Here is a 22,514-nt window from a genome sequence, read left to right as displayed (position 1 = left end):
GTTTTAAGTTGCAAATAATATCAGTTGGACTAGGCCAAGTGGTCGGGTATCTAGAATATAATTAACTGATTTTAGGTGACGCCTCGAGGAGTAAATGGACCGCGTAACTCCGGCCCTCTTCTCCAACCAGTGTCGCTGAGAATTTATTGCCGTCCGTTCCGCGCGAGGATTACCAGAACTCGGTCGAACGATATCTGACACACTCTCCCTCGTTTCGTCCAGTTAAATCCACTCTAACGACCGCGTAAACGAGCCGGGTAATTCTTAAGGCGGAGCCAAATATAGATGGGCAAAAATCATTCCAATAAAATTCGACGTTCTCCTTCTATGCTTATTCCGTCATAGAATAAAGACTTGAACTTGAAAGAAGAAAGAGGGTGCGATCAAAATCCAATGTCTTCCGGGATTCCTGCTCATTCTCCTTCCCATAGAAATATAAATTCCCGATTCTGGTGAGTTAATCAATTAAAAACGAATTTGAAATTAAATAGATCAATCAGTATATATGTATTCACCCATTGACTTCCTGTTCCTCTAGTGTTCCATTATTCCTGATCTCAATCAACATTGTAATTCGGGTGAGTTAATAAATCAAAAAAGTAAATAAATTAATTCATCTGTTAACTTGCTGTTCCTCCAGTGTTTTATTGTTCTTGGATTCAAACAACATCGTGTCTACTATTTGTATTTGGGAGATTACATTTATTATTACTATAAAACGATGAAACTAATAATGATGTGCTAGTCAATGACACGCAGGATCGAACAATTTAGCTGGCAGCAAGAGGCGACAAGCGTTCCCTTCGTCGCACGTGCGTGGAAGAGGCCGTGAAGCTGCTAATAGTCGCCTAAATGGTCGACACGCTTGCTCTGGCTGTCGCTATATGTCACCTCCGCCCTCTATTTACACGCCACGGACGATGCACGTGCGTGTGAATCTCGACGCGACGGAAACGAAGGAATTCCCGGCTGTCTTCGGCTGCCTACCGCGTTACCTCCCATTCGAACGCCTTAAAAAATGCAACCGGATGAACTTTCCACATAAAATTTAATCCACTCGGCTTTAACTAATTTCCTAAGCTAGTCTAAGCCGTGACTAATAATCATTCTATTGCACACCGAATCTATAACTTCTATTGATAACATATGAAATCTTTTGATGAGAAGAATTAAAAAATTAAGGCACATGGATCATTATTCGAAAAAATCATGCATATTGCACAATTTATTTGGACGGCCATCATTATGACTGCAACTTCTCTCGAATTCAGACTTTTGCACGGCACCAATTTGCTTGCATTTATCCAATTCGAAACAACAGGTTTCTTAACAATATTAATTAAAATTAATCAAAACAGATCACTAATTCATTCTGTTAATCAAGCTCCTAGCATGCACACAAGTCTTAAAACATGTTTGCTAAGTAAAAAATACAATATGCATTAACTTTATATACGCGTAGCTTTTAAATTGGAAAAATTAAAAGTTAACAAATTTCATATGTTATAAAAACTGCCAGTAATTCGGTGTGTCTCGAAACGGAGTTCAATCCGAGTCGTTTATGAGCGTATTTCAACGTCAACCAACAATTACAAGCCATGTCGGTCGTAAAATCAAGAAAATTATTGTCTCTCTAATTGTCAGTTTACTAGAACTGATTCAATGGGAAATAATAACTGTACGGTGGTTGCGTCCCGTTGTAAAGTACCGCGGCCACATCTCTGTAATCTGAGCCTACAGAGAAACACCACGAATGATTTACCTGACTCCCGGTGGATTCGTTCCGCGGAGAGGGGAACCACCGATGATTAACGTCAGTGTTTGCTTATAGAGACTGTTTGCGTGAACCGAACAGTAGCCGACGTTTATGTTTCGAGTTTCTTGTAAGATTTAGCTATTGTATACTTTTTTTTCTATCATGGACAGATGGATGGCTTATTTTATTTTCTTGGAGACACCATTTTTCTTGTAATAACTGCAGACTGCTATTTAGAGGTAGAAAGAATAGGTTTCCTCCTATAGTAGATAAAGCCTCCCTTCCTTTTAGTCTCACCTGCCCCAGCCAACCAATGGGAATTTAGGTATCCCTATCTGTCTCCATGGTGGTTCTTTCGCAAAGAAGAGACAGATGTTCTACCTGTCCCGTCCAACCAATAGGAGAGTCAGTATGATAGCACGACCCTCCCCATAGTTTATATTAGTGAAATATATCTTCTACAAAATAGCGATAAGAAAAATGTCAGGTAAAAATTGTATGTTTTAAAAGGAAGTTGAGAAATTCGTAGAAGATTTAACACTTCAGTTTAATTATTATAATTATCTTCTTTGGTATAGACAAAATTATATCATTAATATCACGAATATTATTGCAGGGCTTGATCAATTTATGATTTGGAGCATTTTATCCTAAACAACAAAAGAATTACAAACTAATTAGATGAAAGCCAACAATATGAAATAGTGAAAAAAGAATGGAATTTGTGAAGACCCCAATAAGCAACATGAAGCTACAATGATGCAAGTGGGACGACTTCTGTCCATTCCATTCATGCCAAGCGTGCTCTTTTCCATCGAGCAAGCAAGATTTATTTTGAGGCGGGCGTGGAGAAGGGACGTGGCCGTACGATCGATTTCCAGACGAAAAATAAAGTGCACGTGCTATTCCTGCGCTGATGCACGTACGGTGTTGACTGGCTGTGCACGGCCAGCCTCTCTTTTACGGAGAATATTAAAGCTCGGCTACGCGCACCGTGTTTGTAAAACATCCTCGTCCACGCAAACATCACCATTGCTGGCCATTGGCTATTTTTCCCTCTTCCGCTCTTTTTCTCATTTTGCTAGGGATATTCTGAGCCCAGGGGCTCGCACTGAATCACAGGAAGCGACTATACTTTTGTTCTGAATATCGAATCGAAATAGAATCAAAATAGACACGAATGATGAATCTATTATGCTTTTCCATTTGCAGAATTATTACGAATTGGACAACACGGTGATTAGTTAGTTAAAGAATAAAGAAATTGTAGGGAATCTTTTTGTAATTAACTATGAAAGATATCTTGAATGACATAGGATATTTTAAAGAGTAAGAGTTATAAAACTAGAATTATATTTCATTTGGAATAGAATATCATAATGAAAGGTAAATGATGCTCATGTGACGGTACTAGACGATAAATAATAGAGATTTATTTTCGACTTTCCATCTAATTACAGGAGCTGCCACGTGTGTCCAGGGTTCTTGGAATAGGTCACAGTTAATTAATCAAACTACTTAGGCTTAGATATGTACACTGACGAATAGTCTTGCAGAGAAACTGTTTTTTTTTTTTCTTCTTTTTTACTATTGCGTTATGCGACTTACATGTTTAGATACACATTTATCTCTTGCTTCTACATGGACCTAGTTATTCATATATATAAATGAAAACATCTTCGAGTGCCTTCCTGTATCGCGAATGCGCCTTAAGCTACGCGTTAATCGTTAATTCTAGATCTGTGCTTCTCGCAAATTCGTTTTTTCTTTTGTGGAAACCAATTCACGAGGCACGGACCGGTCCCTCATCTCGCTTAAATATCGAATACTGTGCAGCAGTCGAAAACACACGAGGACAGGGGTGCAATGTTTATCGCTTTAAGTGGAACAAACCTTTCACGCTTGTCTGAGACAGAATTATCACTATAGACCAGCTTCAGCTTCTCTTCAACGTCACCACGGGAGCCACAGAAATTTCCAGTAAAAGGTATCACTCCAACGTTCCACTCTTCTTGCTTACCACCTCATCCGGACGAAGCTCAGCCTAATTAACGTCGCTGAAACGACGCACAGGATGATCCTTCGGGACTCTGATAAGATTCTCGGCTTGTGACAATGGTGTAAACGGTGGATCGATTCACATGAAGCACTTGGACCGAGACTGAAACTCCATGGGCGCGAATCCGGTCGTAGAAACTCCTGTTGGAGTTGTAGATCCCATCATTCCTGAAGGAACACCCACACCACCCACGCTAGTGCTAGATACTGCCACAGTGCCTGGCTCCTCCTTCACGTTCACCACTAGAACAGAAGAAAGAAACAGACGCTTGTCTCGTTCAGTCTCTTTGGATGAACAAGAAAATCACTGCAAAAAATGATTTCATTATACAATTTTATATAATCGTAGTGGCTAAAGGAAATACTTGCAAACTATTGTATGTATTATACTATTTACATACTAATTAAGTTCAAGTATTTTAAAATTTTCTAACATTCGGTATAATTTGACACTATGAAAATGGAGCGTAGAAACTTATAAGTGAAATTCTTCATTGGAAAATGTGCAAATACTTTTAATAGACACTATATGCAAATCTTCAAATTTTCCATAAATGCATGCAAAATCCACAATAATCATGCTTGTTTAGTATCATTAATAAATTAAAATGCAAAAGGCAAAACTGATTGAAAATAATTACTTTCTGGCCAATAGCACCTGGCAGGTACGGTTTCCTGGGTCATGGCGGCGTCATGCCTCCTAGCGAAGCTGCTACCAAAGGAACCACTACCCATAGAACCTGGGGAACTCGTGGTTCCACCTGGAACATCCAAATAATTGCCTTGAAACGCTTTGCCTGGTCGTCGAGCATTTCACAAAATCAAGTACTAATAATCTGCTAATTAGAGGAGAGACTCACTTAACGAGGTGCCTAATTGACTGTAGCCATTCATGGTTGGGATCTGCATAGACTGCATTGGCTGCAACTGTGGCTGAAGCTGCGAACAAATTGGGGACATTGATTAATTATACTTTTACTTTTTGAATAACAAAAGTGTGAAACTTAGAATTTCAGAAGATTAATTAAAAACTTGTTACTTACTGATTGACAGTGACTGTAGGACAGCTGAGATTGCTGAAGACTCCAAGCACTAGGAATCACAAATAGAGATTGTTTTTGAAATTTAATACTGGGATGAAGAAGCTTCGAGATAATTAGCAATAAATGGCGAAGAAACTTTGAGATAATTAGCAATAAATGATAGAAGGAAGCCTTGGGATAATTAATAATAAATGGTGAAGAAGTTTTGAGATAATTAACAATGAGTAATGAAAAAACTTTGTGATAATTAATGGTACCTTGTGTCGTATCTGGGATATGTAGACGGAGCATAAGATGGCGGAGAGTGACCAAACAGGTTCCTAGGACCTAAATGAACGTGTGTTGGAGAGAAAGGATCGCCAAATAGCGGTTTATGATACGGTGCATTTCTGTATGGTCGCTTCATGCGTCTACGTCTTCTGTAGTTACCATTTTCAAACATATCCGCGTATTGGGGATCTAAAAGTAGATATTGTATCGAAAGTGTATCAGAATTGACCAGCCGCCGCTATTCCTGGACTAAAAATTCCACTAACCGAGAGTCCAGAAATTTCCTTTTCTCTCGCCACCTCCATCACGAGGAACCTTCACGAAGCACTCGTTCAAGGACAGATTATGCCTGATAGAATTCTGCCAACCTTTCTTATTCTTCTGAAAATATGGGAACCTGGCAGTGATGTAAGCATAAATCTCACTCAAGGTCGCCCTCTTCTGAGCACTATGTTGAATCGCCATAGCAATTAGAGCGACGTAACTGTACGGAGGTTTCTTGCTAGCGGAATCGCTGTTGCTACCACTTGTATTTCCTGTTCCAGTCGCTGTGGAAGACCCATCTGCCGCTGTGGTAGGCGTCGAGGGTGTCGACGGTGTCGAAGGATTGCTGTTCGTGGTGCTGTGAAGAGCTCCGGTCGGGGATGATCCTTTTTCATCGAGGTGATGATGAGTGGAACCTGTGGAGTGCATAGACACCGCAGAATTCGGGCTGTGAAGACTATGATGAGAGTGATGATGAGTCAGGGAGGCGTGGTGCGATGTCAGCCCTCTCGCGAGGCTCACTGTGGAGTCCAGCTCCTTCGACACGCCGATACAGCCATTCTGCATCTCTGATACGAAGCTGCTCACTGAAAATATCACAAGTATCGTTTAAATATCGTGATATAGCGAATGACCTTGAGAATGGCTTGCATGACAAGATCATTAACTTCAGAAAAATTCTTGTAGGAGAATCTGCGAATGACCAAGGAGTATTTACGTGAAGAAAATAAAGCAACATTTTTGATAATTTTCTGAAGAGAGCAGGAGGCTCTAATAAGAAAAGGCGAAAAAAGAGGCTAGATGATTTTCATTCGAGACACGGTTTCCAAGAAATTGGACAATGGAACTGGCTCGATCGATCTACGTACAGGCACGACTTCCAAGAAATCTCAGTCGGGGTAAAACAATTGGACCTTTGAAAGGAATTCGCTGGGCGACACTCGAGCCTCGACGATAAAAGTTGTTTGAAGAAATGATCATCCAAGGTGCACTGCGTGCCCTTGAGTAAAAATTACGTCATTTTCTCTTTCACCGTAAACGTATTTATATCTACTTCATTGACAAGAATCATGGTTGCTACCAGATTACATTTGCCATTGTATAAATCATATCGTGCGAATCGCATGACTGAGTGCCAGAGGCCTCAGTGATGGAAGAAAATTGAGTGAAAAACACGGAGACATGAGTCAGGAAAGGAGTGCGTACGTGCATGGTGTCGAATATTCACCGGTGCCCCGCAGCACATGTAACTGAAACCGTAATTAGACACCGATAAGTTAAGCACGCCGCACTTGCGCAACAAAGAGGATAAAGCGGGTAACAGAGAAGCTCTGAACAAAAGGAAAAACAGCAAAGTATGAATTTTCGCAAATTCAATCGGATCGATTTCAAGAAGAGAAAGAACGACGAACTGAATATTCGAAACTCAGTTAAAAAATGGTTTGTTCAATTTACTCCGGTCCATTGTAGCCTGCAGTAAATGATCGATTACATTGTTATCGGAACCACTAGGAACGGGAACATCTGTTCCCAGGCTATGCAAATCCAGGCAAATATGATATGCCACTAACGCAGACCTCCAGGGCGTATGATTTTCAGCGCGGAGAAGCTTCTTCGTTCGGGACACAATAATGTTTCCCGACACAGGAACATGGTAATATATTTCCTACGGTACCGTTGCGGCGGTCAGATATTTTAGCTATTTTGATAATTGGACATATTTTAAAAGAAAAAGTTGGAGAAAAATAATTAAACTCAGACCCAAAGATGCCTCGTTTCAATCAATTCACATTATTGAATTCTAATGGATCGACATTGCAATTATAAAAATGAATTTCCAGAATTTCTATCTCTCCTTCCTAAATTCTACATTTATGAAATAAAATTGAAATTATGCAGCTTTCACGCATTATTTCGCTACTTAATCCTTGATGGTTTAGCTAAAGAAACTAAAGAAAAAAAAATAGAAAAAGGTATAATCAACGAGGAACTATTTGTATATGATCTGTTATCTTCTTGAAGACTTCAGATTGTACGTCATCTTTTACAGATCACGTGTCCCAAGTTCGACAAGTTGATATCGACCTATGGGGAGCCTAACATATCTACGTAGGCTCGTGGACTCCTATGTGTAGATCTAAGGTGCATAAACGAGCGACGAGATCGCGATAACGTCGAAACGTTTGCTAACACACCTGACTGCAACTGGAGATCCTCTGCTACGCGACACCTACGAGACCACATCTGCTCTCGTCACGGGATCCCTTGTTTCATAGTCGTCTACGACAGACAATCGTCCAGTATAAAACACTGGATATAGAAAAGGAACTGAAGCATAATTTCCTTAGCTTGTACTAAAGGTGACACTTATGGTATCATATAAGAAGACCACTGTAGAAATAATTTTCTTAACATGTGGCAAAGATGTGGTGTCACTTATGGTGCCTTATAAGTAGATTACTGTAGGAAGCAGAACGTGTTTCGCAACGGAGCATGCAGAAAAATGCAGCTGTTGTGAAAACCCGTGACGTAATTAGGCTTGCGAAAATTGGTGGCCTTCGCCATGGTATGTTTGTAACGATGATTTAACGACGTCTGCAGATTTGTGAAACGAGTTCACGAGTTCTTGGAAAATCGGTGATTAACTAGGTTATAAATCTGTCTTATTAGGTCTCCTATATGTAACGTTGATCATGGTTTAGTTACCGCTGTTCGCCAAGATCAATGCTACACATCTTATCAAATGTTCACCTGGACAAATTGTAAAGAGCGGTATGATAAAAAAACTGTTGCTTCATCTGTGAAGAAGAGAATGAAGAGAATGGAAAAGAGAAGAAGAAGATGATGCGGATCGATTAGACTGAAACAAAGACGATCCTCGAAGCGAAGGTCGTTGTCTTCGTCGTCGTTGTCGCAGTGAAAATCGTGACATTCGCATTCCTGAAATGCTACGGGTTCCGCGAGGAATCGGCGCCGATAAGCGAAATACAATACGCCGTGACATCACGCTGCGAATCGCACGCCTTTGTCCCCGTCGACGCCATGCGTGCCTCTTTCTCCTTACTCTTTGATCAGGTCAATCTACGCTCTAATTCTAAAAAAGCCTCTGTTACCTTTAAACTTATTAAAAACTTATTCCTTTAGTATACATGAGATATAAAAGTATATGAAGAGATTTTCCTCAAATAACTATATAGAAGATTGTTATATATATTGTAATTGGATGAAGTACATACTTATACATGTATGTATCCTCTTTCTTCCTGAATAATATCATTCACTAATTGATTAGGTAATTGTAATATGGTGGTAATATGATCATTAATAGTGAAAGTCATGCTTCTCTAATATCAAATATCATGACGATTATAGCGAGCTAGGGCAAGCATTAGAGGGCGTCAGGGCACGTGTTCAATGACCCAGCTAATAGGGGGATTCCATTGGAGTAGCCACTCCCACCATGGATGAGCAGTAATGAGCACGTGCTTGCCCATGGTGATACCATCAACTTCGAAACATATTTTATAATCTTATAATGTTACGATACTTCAGATTCAAGTATCAAATTCCAAATAAACCAAGTAAGTAATAAACTTTACCATTTAATGGAAGGCGTACAATGACTTAACCTGAAACATGTTCTTTTCAGAATTCTTTAAGACGTTCAAGGTATTAACCTGAATTTATCAAGAATTGGAGTTATATTATTCTAAGCCTAAAATAATGAGGATTCCTTGCACGAGAAGGAGTTACGAGGATAACATAGAACTGGAATCAAGGGGTATGGGATCATCTGCGCGACGATAGCTCAGCTTGTGGTATCATCGCATGAGCCAATCTTCGTCGGTATCCTCCTTCTCCCTGACGTCCACAACGCCGGAAGTAAATATGGGATCAAATTTCTCCTAGTTACTATGTATTAAGTAAAGACCATTCTGATCTCTTCGTTTATGTCATGCTTTCTTTTGCAGACTTTTTAACCTTACGGTACTCCTCCACTTCTTCTGCACGCTTTTATCTCTTCAAATATCTTCTCTTTTGGAATAATTTATTCGTAAAAAGCGTAGAATACACAAAAATGAATATTAAAGGATAAAATGAATAGAAATAATATCTATTGAAGTACAACGTCCATTTTTGGTCATATAGAATTGAAGAGAACAACAGGATTCATTTTGATTCGTGGAGGTGAATTTTCCTCTCATTGAGGATGCAATGAATTTCTTTGCTCGTCTCTCTCCCCTCTAATAGCAACCTGTCGCGTCATCGTGTTTATTATACCGAATGTATGTGATTTGGAGAAAGGAAAAAGCTACTCTGGATCAGACCCAGTAGAAAACAAATGCTGACGATTACCTAACGGAAACTGAGCGATAATAGTCAGGGGGCCCGACTGTGTTCTTGCCACTTGGTTCGTCGTCGAGTATTTATCTCGAATCTTCTTTTTCGTGAAGATTTTGTAATCGACTATCCGTCATTCTAACCGTTTTATCGTTCTAAAGAACCAAGAATTCATCTGGTTTAGATGCCGATAAGGAAATCAAGTACTAATTGTACAGTACTAATTCCACCTTTCTTATCTGCTCTGGACCTCTATGGGAACTATAAAGTAATGACCTAATTTGAGATTATGTCGTACAATTTGATCGGTCAAGTTTATGTAAGGTTCCGACGAAAATTATGCATCTACGTAATCATTGTGAACGCTAGCGATTCCCTTATCAGAGAGCCGTACCCTTGTTTACTACAGATCTATTTTAACTCGAGTACGTGCGAAGATATTACGTCCACGACCTGGTTTCCGAATAAATAAACAGGGTCGCGTTATCGGTGATGAAAACAAGGCCCAATCTGCTAGTTTTTGGCTAAAAACCGTCGAGGATCTTGAACTAACACCACAGAGGTAATAAGATAAATAGCTATATTTAGAAAAGCAAGTATTACAGTATAATTATGATAGCGAATATGTTAAAGCGTTTCTGTCTTATTTTCTTGTGATTGGAGAGCACTAAAGAAGCTAAATTACAAGTCCGGCTAATCGGAGCACCGTTCAAGCGCTGCATAATTAAACGTGTCAGCTTTCCATGGAGTCTTATCGGAGAGTCTTTATTGGCCCGATAAATTTGCACGCATAATCGTAAATATGGCAATGCACTAGATGAATGTGGAACACCAATCGAGACATTCATATACTAATATTCGTAATTTATGCCTGCTACTCACAACTCTTCCGAATAGAAAAAATTTTCCAACTTTTTGAGGAGCCCATAATCATGTTGGAACCTACAGTTGGAAAATATTAATAAAATATCAAGCACCGTACCAGAGATCTGCAAAGCAAGGAGAACGAGATATTGATTCAGACATTAACAACTAAAATGACGGAATAGAGTTACATGAGCCCATAAAGGATCAAGTAGTAAGAAATTAGTTTTTAAACAAGTGTTTCTAATTATGCACGTAGAAATAGTATTTAAAATATTTTTCATAAGAAACCGAAGGAGCAAAGAGTCGCACAATCGGTGATGGGACTCAGGAAAACGCCGTCGTCGTCCTATATATCAAGTGAACCGTTGGAGTGGGCAACACTCCCGGATTAGCGACCATAATTCTCGACAAAAGCATTCAGAATGGTTCTCCTCGATTTCGAAAACACAAGAAGAGCCATCAGAGAGTCGTTGTCTCGTGTTGCTCCTGCAAAATTCTCGACCGCCAGCCACGAGAAGGATCCTCCACGTCGTCATTGAGACTGACTAATCGCTTTATCTATCCGAACACGAACAGAGAAAGAGCTCATGATTTTTGCGACGCGTTTCGCGATCAGACGGCATGCACACGCGCATAACTGGCCGGAGATATTGATACCAAGCTTCTTAGATTTCAACGAGGCTCCGTCTATCTTCAGCGATTAGCGAATAAGAAAAATCTGGTAATGCGAAACCCCGAGTGCAGTCGTTTTCTTTTATCGATGTTTTATCTGCTTCTTTAACCCCCTTCCGACAAAGCCGTCTTCCGCTAGTAACGAAAATCGCCTTCGATTTCCCTGAAACTATATTTTTCGAATGGTTCGTATACCTAGATTATGTAAACGATATAATGACTCTGCTTCGGTTTTTGATCGAATTTATTACGCGTTCGTAAACAACCAGTCCATTCCCTGCACGCGTCTCTTTCTACCTTGCAGAATGATTAATGGACGCGTTAACGACCAACGTATAGCTGAACTCGTCCATCAGCGACATATTACAACAAAATACGCGTATACACCGTCTATACAAAAACAATGCAGCTTGCTGATTGTAGCTTATAAATCATCAGTGGCCCTGGAGACGCGCGTCGTATACGCAAGGATATTTCTATCAGTGATAATCTCTAATCCGAAGCTGTGGAGGATAAGTCACTGACAGTGTTCGAAGAGAGCGTAATCGAGCCAGAGAATGTAACTAAACGACGCGTGGAGAGATCAGGACGCAGCCTCCGTCGGTATATCATCCTCCGCCGTCTCTCCGTACACTTTTGACTTTCTTTCCTCGTTTCACGTATTCGTTGTTCCGTCCTAACGTCTCTGTTTTCTTTCAGATTACCCTCGGCCCAGTCTCTTCGTTCCTCTCTTCCCCGTGCACCGCGCCTTTCATCGTATAGAGTCACGCGACACTCGAGCACCGTTTTGTATTATTAGAACGCGGTTTTCGAATTCCATGAACACGGAGGAATCATTGGTGCTGGGATCCTGATGACGTCAAGCAAGTCTTTCAAAAATTGTCAACGCGTTTTAGAAGCTTGGTTGTACAGCAACGATTTCTCGTTGCTCAGGATTAAGTAAACGCTTACCTTGGTGCAGAGGCGGAAGAGGTGACGGTGGAGACACCTGAAACGGCTCCTGCTTGATCTTCAATGAGTGGGACGACTCCTGCATCCCTCCCAACCCTGCGACTCCCAAATTTCCATTACCTTGCTGCAGTTCCTGCAATCACGAAGAAGTTCGTTACCATGAATGTATTTTTAATGCGGGAAAGTTCATTTTATAGCAAGAAGAGTTTTTGCCAAAAATAAATTACTACAAATGTAATATATGCATATGTAATCTAGCGTCTGGCTATATGAATATTCATCGGTATTTACGACGCAATTTAAATAAATAATGATGAAATAGGTAACCCAGGTAATCGTTATGGCTCTTTAACGTAACAATAACACGATGAACAAAAGGGAAGAAGGAGGTGATAAAAGGTGAACGAACCGGAGGATCGTGAGAGGTGAACGACGCGGCGCATCCACGAGACCGGGCCAAAGAGGCTTCTGGCTCGTAGCTGGCAATGTTTGAAGTGCCGTCGCCGGAAGCTTACAAACACCGACTCCGTGTTGTGACATCGTATTATGCCAAGCGAAACTTACGATCTCGCTAGATCGTTAATTTGCGATCCGGTTTTACGACGTCTAGTTTGCACTGAGCCACCAGTGTACTTGGCGAAAATTCGTTAAACAACCTTACGATACCTTGAGGTAGTACATTCTTTTCAATATTTATCATACCATATTACTTTTTTTCAAAACAAATCCTTCTAAATAAACTATTTGTATTAATCGATCGTATATACAATTCAGAGAACGACATAAAGAAACCGATCGGAAATTTTCATGGAAGAAGATCCTTCTCCCTGACTCGTATACCTGACCAAATAAAAGGGCGTGTCGTTGACCTAGGGATTGAAACCGATTGGGTATACAATCTACTCGACACTGAGCTCATAATTATTTCTATAGTGGCGCTAGAGCTGTCAAGTGCGGCTTGCAAACGCAGCAAGATATACAGGCACTGTGTCGGACATACTGCAGAAGTGCATCAACGGTTGACACTGAGAAACGTCCTCGAGAAATCCGTCGGGTCGGCTAGCTGGGACACGTGGCCACCTCGTTAATTCGCTAGACAGCCATTAAATTAAGCTCCTCGGCCTCTGTCGCCACCGATGAATGCTTTGAACGAGCGAAAAAAGGGAATCAGCATAGCCATGGATTCTTCAAAGGGTAGAGACTTTGGGATGCTTAGATAGATTAATACCGGTATACTTGCTGGTAGAAATATATGGAGAGCTTGTTGAGGCTCTACCAAATGAAAAGAAATGATATATCCTGTATTGAAGGTGTTAATCGCTCACTGTATTACAAGATTCATGATCTCCTTATGTCCTTGAAAGTTTAGGAAGTGGTAATGATAATTTTTCAATTATGGAACATGTAGATACTTGTACTTAAAGACTGAGGAGAATCCTTGTTGCTTCGTAAACAAACAAACAAACAGGAGAGGATTTATTGTTTCCGATGATTCAGCTTGTTTGCACTTCAACACTAATAAAGGTAGAGGACCTATAAATCACTCCTGTAAACTAGCAGATGAATGACTTTAGGTTCTAAGGATAAATTCCGATAAACTTATTACTAACTTCATGTCTAAATTGTATTATTGAAATATTGAGTTGTCAAACAATCAAACATGCACTTGATCATACCAAAAGAGTGATAACTTATGAATTTTAGAAGCAATAAAGTGCGATTTTTAACAAACAATAAAAGCTATTAATGTAAGCAAATACTAGTTTTCCATTTATAATTATTCAAAGTACTACAGTGTGTGATGAAAAATTGAAGAATGACTGAAAAATTTACTCTGCTCCTTTCAGCAAGTGCACGAACATCCAGCAATAGAAACCAGGCTGTGAAAGAAGAGAAGAGATCAGCATAGGTCGACGACGTGAGAGGCAACTTCTCTTATCATTGACTTGATAAAAGTTCCTCTGCTTTTCCTCCAGCTTATCAGCTGTTCGTTTATTTTCAATAACTAGTTCGCATGTCTGCCCCAAAATAATCGTCGCATCACCCTCTAATAATCGTATTCTGATTTCGATATTGGTTTAATTTAAGTCAGCACGGAGTATGCTCGTACAACTGGCCTGGTTTAGCCTGTCAGCCATAGTAAGAGGAGCTTCTATCGATTTCTCCAGTTCGCTTTGTAAATCTAAACCACGTCCAACCGATCCGCGGACTCAATCAGGTATAAGTTCATTCATGGAAGAGAGGATTATTCAATAAACTCCATGGATTATGTTCGACTGTAATTATTGGAAAAGAATTTTTCTAACTTGAATGAAGGAAACAGAAGAGCGTCAATTACTTGGAAATGGGAACGGGAATGGTTGAGAATGCTCGGCGAAGACGCAGATCGGATAGTTGCGAAATTTTCGAGATCACGACCTCCACTTTTCTCTTTTTTCTTCTCTCATGTGCGACGATAAGCGACGCTGGCTCGACTGTCGACTATCGTTCCAGCTGAGCGTTCGTGAACGTTCATTTGAAAAACCGCGAAAATTCAGAAAAATTCATCGTTTTGAAATTATGGATTCTACACTATCACCATGAACCTCTTTGCCTAATAATGTGACTGTAGGAATTGGATGAATGATCTTTTATGATTGCTCATCAGTTCAGATATAGATAAATTGTAAATTAACAAGTTGAAAATTACCCCAGCGACGGGAATGACGTGCGAGACCATCCTTGACTTATCCAGGTCGTAATTCATAAAAATGCTGGCCGCTGCAGCTGCATTTACACTATGCTGCACGGCTGGGTCCTCCCAATAGGCGGGCAAGCCCTCCACTGTTTAACACTGATTCTTTCAAAACGTTCTAATTAATTTGACTGAAATTTCCTTAAGATTCTTCAAATACACTGACACTTAAGACCGTCAAACACTGATCACAAGCTATGTACACCTTCGATACTTGATGTTACATCTTTAAGAGGAAGGTACGTTGGTACACCAGAGTATCACTGGGGTAGTGGAAATAATTCTTGAAATTTGCTGATACGATCTGTAACAGAAAATGGAGATACAAATTCATTTTATAAGCTAAACGCTCAAAAAATTAGAAATTGTATTTTAAAAATGAAAATTTTTATGTATTTATAACATAGTCTAACAATTACAAGCAAGAAAGAAAAGAATCTTTCATTTCTCAATAATTTAGTAACATAAAAGCTAGTTCACAAAGTAGTTCTTACCACGATCATCGCTATACTGTGCATTTTTATGCATGTGCAAAAATGCACATAAAATGCATATAGTATGCAAAAGCATAGAAATGAGAAGCAAAGAAGAATTGTGAAACGAGACTTATTGTCAGTCTAGAAATATGAATTTTCATAAATATCCCTAGTCTAATAGTCCAATCAACGCCAATTTACTAAGTAATATAGAAACAAGTTCTTTCACAGTTCAAAAGACATTATCAGACAATTTCTATGTATTTTAGAGATCTAACATCTTCTCCACCGACGTCTACCAACAAAATAACCGGAACCCCTGTTCGTGACAAATGTAGCGAGATCTCTCCGATGCTCCTGAACGATTCCCAACGTAGAGACTCGTGTTTGAAGCTCAAAGCCGCCGATGCGATGGGACAAGGAGTTTGACACGGCTCTGGAAGGGAATGTTGACGAGTGAGCAACAGCTGAGCACTTAGCCGAGCACGAGGAAAGGGAGTATATCCCGAGGGAGTCGTTGAGACTTCCGGCGGCCGCCGACAGAGAATCCTGGATACGTCCTCCGGCGGACATCTCGTAAATTTTGACAATAAGAGGGTATACGCGGCCCGTCGAACTCATTTATTTTAAGAGTGAATGTACATTAGGAGCTACTCGTATCGCTTTATCGCTGAATGAGCTCATTAGCTGTGTATCAGCATCAAACCGCGTGTAATTTCGCTGATTATTCACTTTAATGCTAATCGAGGCCGTTTTTTTCGTTAACAATTAAGCACTTCTACTGGGAAATGACTAACAAATTTATTGAATGTCCCATGACGTATTCAGATATGTTTACGAACATCATGGATAAATATTTTGATCTGTAAGAGAGCATCTAAGTATTATAAAATGTAAAACTATGTACAAACATTGAGTGGCACTGTTGTACATAACAAACACTGTTTGTACATAACTGAAACTGTTCAGTACCTTTGATCTCGCTAAAAAACTGACAGATATCTTGAAACTTTTTACTGAATTGATATAGCTATTAATTGATTTTGTTAAAAAGGAATAATCATGCAACGGTGGAATGTACAAGCAGAGTCTCAATAGGGAGAAAATTAATTGTTATACCTACACCAAGTTTAATGAACCAGTGGTTGTGAAATCTGTGACTAAAAATCGAGCATCTATTAATTAATCTTTTGTTTAAAAAGAAATGTCCATATATGTAATGATGGAAAAAAATCCCAATAGGAACAAAAAAATAATTGATATGTAGGAAATTTAACGAAATCAGAAAATTAATTTACCATCGAATGATTTTGCTGTTGAAATCCCTTAAGATTAGTGTATGTTAATTGATCCCTGATTTATGGAGGTGCAGACGACTGTTTTGACGTAATTAGAAGATCCTCTTATCTCCTTTGGCAGAAGGAAGAGCCATTTATCTGGTTGTTTACTAAACACCGCGTTAAGTTCATAGGAATTTTGCTGATCGCGGAATCAAGTTTACAAACTCGTTCCTGGCCACGGTCTTCTAGATATTTCAATAATAATAATATGTCACGAAATCTACCTTTTTATTTTCACTCGCGTATTGTGATAGTAAACCATCTCATTCATGAGATTCATGATCATAAACGTTTAGTATGAATTGAAATGTTAGATCAATGATGACCCAGAGCTTCTAGAGGTGAACTTTGCACATGACGTAAAAGACCACGTCGTTAACGTCCGACGGCGCCGTCAGGTTTAGAAGAATCTAATTCTGCATGATTTTTCCCGAAAATTATGAGAACAAATTTTCTCCGTTATCAGAAGATTCCAATTTGATTAAAATTTTCCTAAAAATTAAAAGGAATCGAGATACAAAATATAGCTTACTTAAGGGAAAAGGACAGATTTATAATTTTGTAATCTTTATTTTGGAATCCAGTACTAATACATTTTCTACTTATTTCAGTGAATTCTTCACGTTCAATCTCCAAAGACATTTCCTAAGGATAAGCATAAGGAGACACTCGTACACATTCATCTACTTCATCTATCTCATTCAAACGAACATCAATTTTAAAAACATATTATGTTACTCATAAAAGTAGCATAAACTGAGTCTGGATGACTCAGGAACCACCAGCAAAAACTACAATTTTACTTAATTACACTTTATGTAACTCAAGTCACAAAAAAGGACCCAGAAGACTAACTCAAACTAAAGAACAGGGGTAAACCAGTAAACCACAGCATGAATTTACCAGAAATTAATACAACTAAAAATCATTACTTTCAAGATGGTTAAATAAATCACTAAAAGCATTTACATATAACTATAAGCCAATGAACTCACAGGATCCAGGGAGCCAGAGAAACCTGATGGTTCTTCAAGTGGAACAGAAGATTTTTGAGTTGCAGTAGCTGGTTCACCAGGAAGCTTTTCACCAAGAAGGTGCTTGTTTGAAGCACTGCTATAGCAATTTTTATCACTGTATCGCGATTCGCGTGGAAACCGTCGAGTAACAGCGGGAGCACGATAGAACGTGCGCCAGAAAGGAGAGCCAGTCGAGATTGAAACTAATTGAGAACGTTCTGAGCGAGCCAGCGAGCGTTCCGAAGCGGGTGGAGGCGCACAGAGGCGGAGTTTCGCGGCCACAGCGCCGTTCAACTTATCAGAGACCTCCCACGTCTGGTTCTCCGCCTCCAACGGTTGGAACAGCCAAAAATTCTCGTATGCTACTTTCAAAGACTTACTCTCTAACTCTTGCTATTTCTCTCCAATGCAATATCGAGTGCCCGTAAACTAACTTTGGGAATTTTCTTTGCAGGAGATTGTATGAAAAACTCCACAATTGACGCAATGCGTTGGCTGAATTATTTTTATTGAGGCTGGAGAAAAAAGCAACAGTTACATAAATAAGGATGTCTGACTATTCATGGTTGTTGATCTGTTGGGGCGTTATTTGTTATACTTCCAGCAACAAGTTTGTAAAGAGGTAGAGTGGCACGAAACAAATATTGTATTTAGAATAATGTTCTGAACGACAATATTATTTATTGGTCAAGTTTTACAAGTTGTTGTTGGAATTTCCGGGTACAAGGTGACTTCAGTATAAATTAAGTTCTCCTAGAGAGTACCAGTTTGTCAATGAGATTAAAATATATATATATTTATTCCTAAGTATCAATCAGTCAGTATAATTTAGATAAAATTAGATTCAGCATAATTAATAATAAAATTGCATCTGTCCAGCTGTCCCGAGGTGAAAACTCCTCAGAGCCTGTTCTGTTCGGTATTCTTCAACCTCCACCACCACAAAACATGTACATATTGGTGTGCTCTACTTTGTAAAGAATTGGTCCAACACGAGTCATCAAGTGCAATTATGTAACCAGTGCTCAGGTGGCGTTTAAGAAATCATATTAGGCAACCGTGTTTTGCACGATAATCATTACCTACAATCCTACTGGAATTAAGGTCGCCGAAAGAATCGCTGAACTGATTGGAAAACGCCTGGTCAGGATTTCATTGCGCCCGGTCTGACCATAGAGTTGCCGTTTCCACTGTGCCGGTTTCAATCAGCGCGCACGCGTTCGTTTGGATCGATACCTTTTCTCATAACTTATATCTACACGTAAAAAGCTTCCTTTAATCAAAAAGAACAATCATTATACTTGGATTATATTCTACATCAATATATACATAAGTTATGAAGCATACATTTGTAGAAATGAATTTCTGTTGAAAACTAAAGATTGATAAACTGTTTGTAGAATTATAAATCTTTAATATGATGAATCCTTTTGACTACGAAAGCGAGATATGTGTAGTCAATTGATCCATTAAAAACGTGTTTCTGATCAGGTTCCATTTTTCGTGTTACAGACAGCATCGGGGATGTTCATTTAACAGGATAGAGGGGAAGGAAAAACGGTCGCCATATTTTGGGCGGAGACTGCGATACATTTGCCTGTTTCATTGGATGAAAAGATCGATCTGGTGCATCAGCTGCACGCGCCTGCCCAGTGAACATTCTCTGATACCTTGCGACTCGTTTCACTTAGCAGTAGTACTGTACCGAGTACCATTTCAACCCCCTAAAAGCGATACTCATTGCTTTCTAGAAAAAGTGTACGCTTCGAGTACCTTTATTGGAAGAAAACTGTACTGAAACATTTTCCAGGCAGTTCTGGAATAGTCTTATGTAATTATGGTTAGTCAAATCCTGAGTAGGAAATTTTATTGTATTAGATATCAAGTATCAATTTCTTTTAGAAGATTCTAGAAAACTTCTCAAGTATGTCAAATAAAGTACGCACTTTATTGTGATAACTTTTTGAGAAAATTTATTTTAAGAAGCTACATTAACACAGATTTATTGACAACTTTAATAATTATAACCAATAGACTAAAAATTATGTATAGTTTTATTTTAGGGAGGTAGGATTCAGAGGAACAACGATGCATTTATTCTGGTGAAGTTCCTGAGAGCCAGTTTCTTTTCACGGTGTCGCTATCGGAATCGAAATCTCCGGGCAAATAAACAGCGCACAAGTTCCCAGCCATTGATCGTGAGCAATATAAATACTTACTTCCTACGTGATGTAGGTACGATTCTGAGAAATAGGCTTGTCATATATGTATACATGCCACTGATTACGTAATACGAGGCTACGTGATTTAGGCAGGCTGCTGATAACGACTGTGAAATAGAAGAGCTTACGTTTCTTCCATCGACCATCTAATCAACCAAAATTCTTGCTTCGTTTTAAATTGCGTACCATTGACCATATAATACTTAATCTGTTAACAATATAACATATTGCTATCAAAACAATGAAAGAGATACCGTAACTATTAGTTGATGTGCATTGTTCGTGTTGTATTATCGTGTTGTATACCACGTTTTAAAATTTTAAAGCTGTTATTCTTAAAATTTCCACAATATTCTGAAAATTTGCTTTTTGATTTTAAATTTACTTTTCAATTTATGGAGTTGATCAGTGTGGCTTCTGAATTGCTCGTAATTCCTGATGTTCTTATAACATTCTTTTGTCACTCAAACTGTATTTTCTGTGTTCTTGCACTGCTTTTTAATTGCTGGAATTCCTCTCTCTTGCGATTAACATACTTAAGCTAATTTTTTTTTTATTAATGAATTCCTTTTCTCAGGTTCTTTTACTGATTTTTTAATACCGTATTCCTCTTTTTGCAGGTAATGGTTAGAAACAATTTAAAAGAAATGAAAGCCATGAAATATTCGACCAGTGGTCATTGACCACAAAATAAACATCCAACATCAAGCATTGAGGAAGTCAAGAAATAAACTTTCTTTAAACAATCAGTACAAGGACAAGAATTGAAAGAGTAGAAATTAATTAAGATCCCTTATGAAATACACCTATCCGCCTATGAACCTTCATCATCGGTAAATCAGTCTGGAAAAGATATCTATTTCTGACTATGTTCTTCGAATATATTCAAGTCAACTATTCTACAACATAATTTATAATTAGATTTTTGTACATTACGATTCTTATTGATTTCATACATTGACTGAAGATAAGAAATTTGAACGAATAGTTAAAATTTCAATTAGGTCCAAGTAGTTGAAAAAAGAAGAAGAAAAACAACAGCCGGATATTTTTCAATGGTGATAACGGATTGTTGATCGAAGGCTAAGACTCACCGGGCTGAATGTTGTCACTGTAACAGTGTATTGTTAGAGCAGTACAATGAGCGTGTTTAACAATACCGGCGACCGATCCGGCCGATTGTTTCCTCGCCTCTTAACGTTACTGTTGCCATTAGCCGCGGCGATTGCGATTAATTCGCTACTAAAACAACGTGCGCCTTGCCTGTCCAATTATTATCACGTGCACGATACTCTATTACATGCGAACTAATCATATCGAAAGGAATATATCGAGACTCCGGATAATTTGTTGCAAATTATTTTCAATTAGACATTAATTAGACTTCAATTAGATTTTATTATCTTGGATCATTATGAACAAAGGATAAGGTGAATATTTTTAATATTTTTATTATCATATGCTGTTGGAAACTATAAAAATTCCTATCGTTCGTAACAGGTCACGCTTATGAAGGGACGATAAATTATTAGGAAACTCAATCCTTCGAACCCTTTAAAAATTATGACTGACCCAACAAGCGTAAGGAAACACGAGGAAAAAGAGAATTCTTGTTTTGATTAGGGAATGTCAAAGCAAACTGACTCCGGAACACTGGGCTGCCCTTTCTTTCAGTCTCTCCCTACCAATTTTATTGGCTTTTTATGGTGGTTTGTCATGACTGGTCGTGGTCACGTTCTACAGTCCACAGTAACGCATTGCAAGCTATTGTGTCATGGTTGTATGTACTTCTTAACTTGTTAAGGGAAGTATAGAAACGTAGAATTATTTAAAATTGTTGACTCCTTCTTTTTTTAATTAGATCTCGTGTCACTTTATTTAGGTATAATACAATATAGTATGTACAATACAATACAGAGTACAAAATACTCATATTAAACTGTCACAATAGTATTATCACAAAATATATTATATTAGAGAAGTCTATAATTTTCTGAATAATTTTAGGATTGTACTAAAGTTGCTTAAAGCAGATATTTAATAATATAAAGGAATTTTACAGGGTAATACAACGATTTTTTAAATAAAACAGACCATATGAAATAAATTATCATTTTAATAAAGGAGATCATGTAAGATAAACTACCATCTTTTAATAGATGAGCCCATATAAAATAAATCGACATTTATTTATTAGTGCCAAGAGTTTACTAGGACCATAAAAAGTTTTACTGTAATATTGTATGTAATTTGCAATTTTGCATTACTTATAAGTTATCTAGTATATATAAAGAAAATAAAACAATAAGGAGGGAGATAAATCGTAAAGATTTGGGAAACAAAGAGAAGGAGGGCATTTCTTGTATTCGTTGCAATTATACTTGCAATGAATCTTACAATTTTTTATTATGATTATTTGTGATTCCTTAAAAGTTAATAATGCAGTTGATCTGTCGTCCGTGGTACGATCACCGACGAGGTACAGGCCATAAAGAGATAAAGAT

At 38.5% G+C, this 22,514-nt stretch overlaps 1 protein-coding gene across 3 annotated transcripts; it reads right to left on the bottom strand.

Annotated features, from left to right (window-relative positions):
- Positions 1-3,167: 3,167 nt before the first annotated feature.
- Positions 3,168-17,987, bottom strand: LOC100742971 (forkhead box protein D1-like). Of its 3 annotated transcripts, none has more exons than XM_003486373.3 (9): positions 17,768-17,987; positions 14,912-15,260; positions 12,223-12,355; positions 5,394-5,978; positions 5,115-5,316; positions 4,858-4,906; positions 4,675-4,753; positions 4,456-4,596; positions 3,168-4,057 (listed from the first exon to the last, which is right to left on the bottom strand). In XM_003486373.3, exons 2-9 carry the CDS (start codon positions 14,966-14,968, stop codon positions 3,894-3,896), a joined length of 1,410 nt encoding a protein of 469 aa, XP_003486421.1. In that variant the 5' UTR covers positions 14,969-15,260; positions 17,768-17,987; the 3' UTR covers positions 3,168-3,893. The 3 variants fall into 3 exon arrangements, with proteins under 3 accessions (XP_003486421.1, XP_012236249.1, XP_012236248.1); XM_012380826.2 differs by having other exon boundaries at positions 4,456-4,575; XM_012380825.2 differs by having other exon boundaries at positions 3,894-4,057; positions 4,456-4,605.
- Between the last annotated feature and the right edge of the window lie 4,527 nt (positions 17,988-22,514).

Source organism: Bombus impatiens, unplaced genomic scaffold, assembly GCF_000188095.3.
Source record: "Bombus impatiens unplaced genomic scaffold, BIMP_2.2 scf_0107, whole genome shotgun sequence".
Taxonomy (NCBI): domain Eukaryota; kingdom Metazoa; phylum Arthropoda; class Insecta; order Hymenoptera; family Apidae; genus Bombus; species Bombus impatiens.
Note: the sequence above shows the minus strand (reverse complement) of the source record. Positions and strands in the feature narration are given on the sequence as shown.

What these genes read in the sequence shown, in the direction of transcription:
- LOC100742971 (XM_012380825.2), bottom strand. Translation starts at nt 14,968, where the DNA reads ATGAATTACGACCTGGATAAGTCAAGGATGGTCTCGCACGTCATTCCC. An exon ending in TATCCCAGATACGACACAAG is followed by an intron (nt 4,907 to 5,114) that starts GTACCATTAATT and finishes TGTGATTCCTAG; the next exon opens with TGCTTGGAGTCTTCAGCAAT. An exon ending in CAGGTGCTATTGGCCAGAAA is followed by an intron (nt 4,058 to 4,455) that starts GTAATTATTTTC and finishes CTTCTGTTCTAG; the next exon opens with TGGTGAACGTGAAGGAGGAG.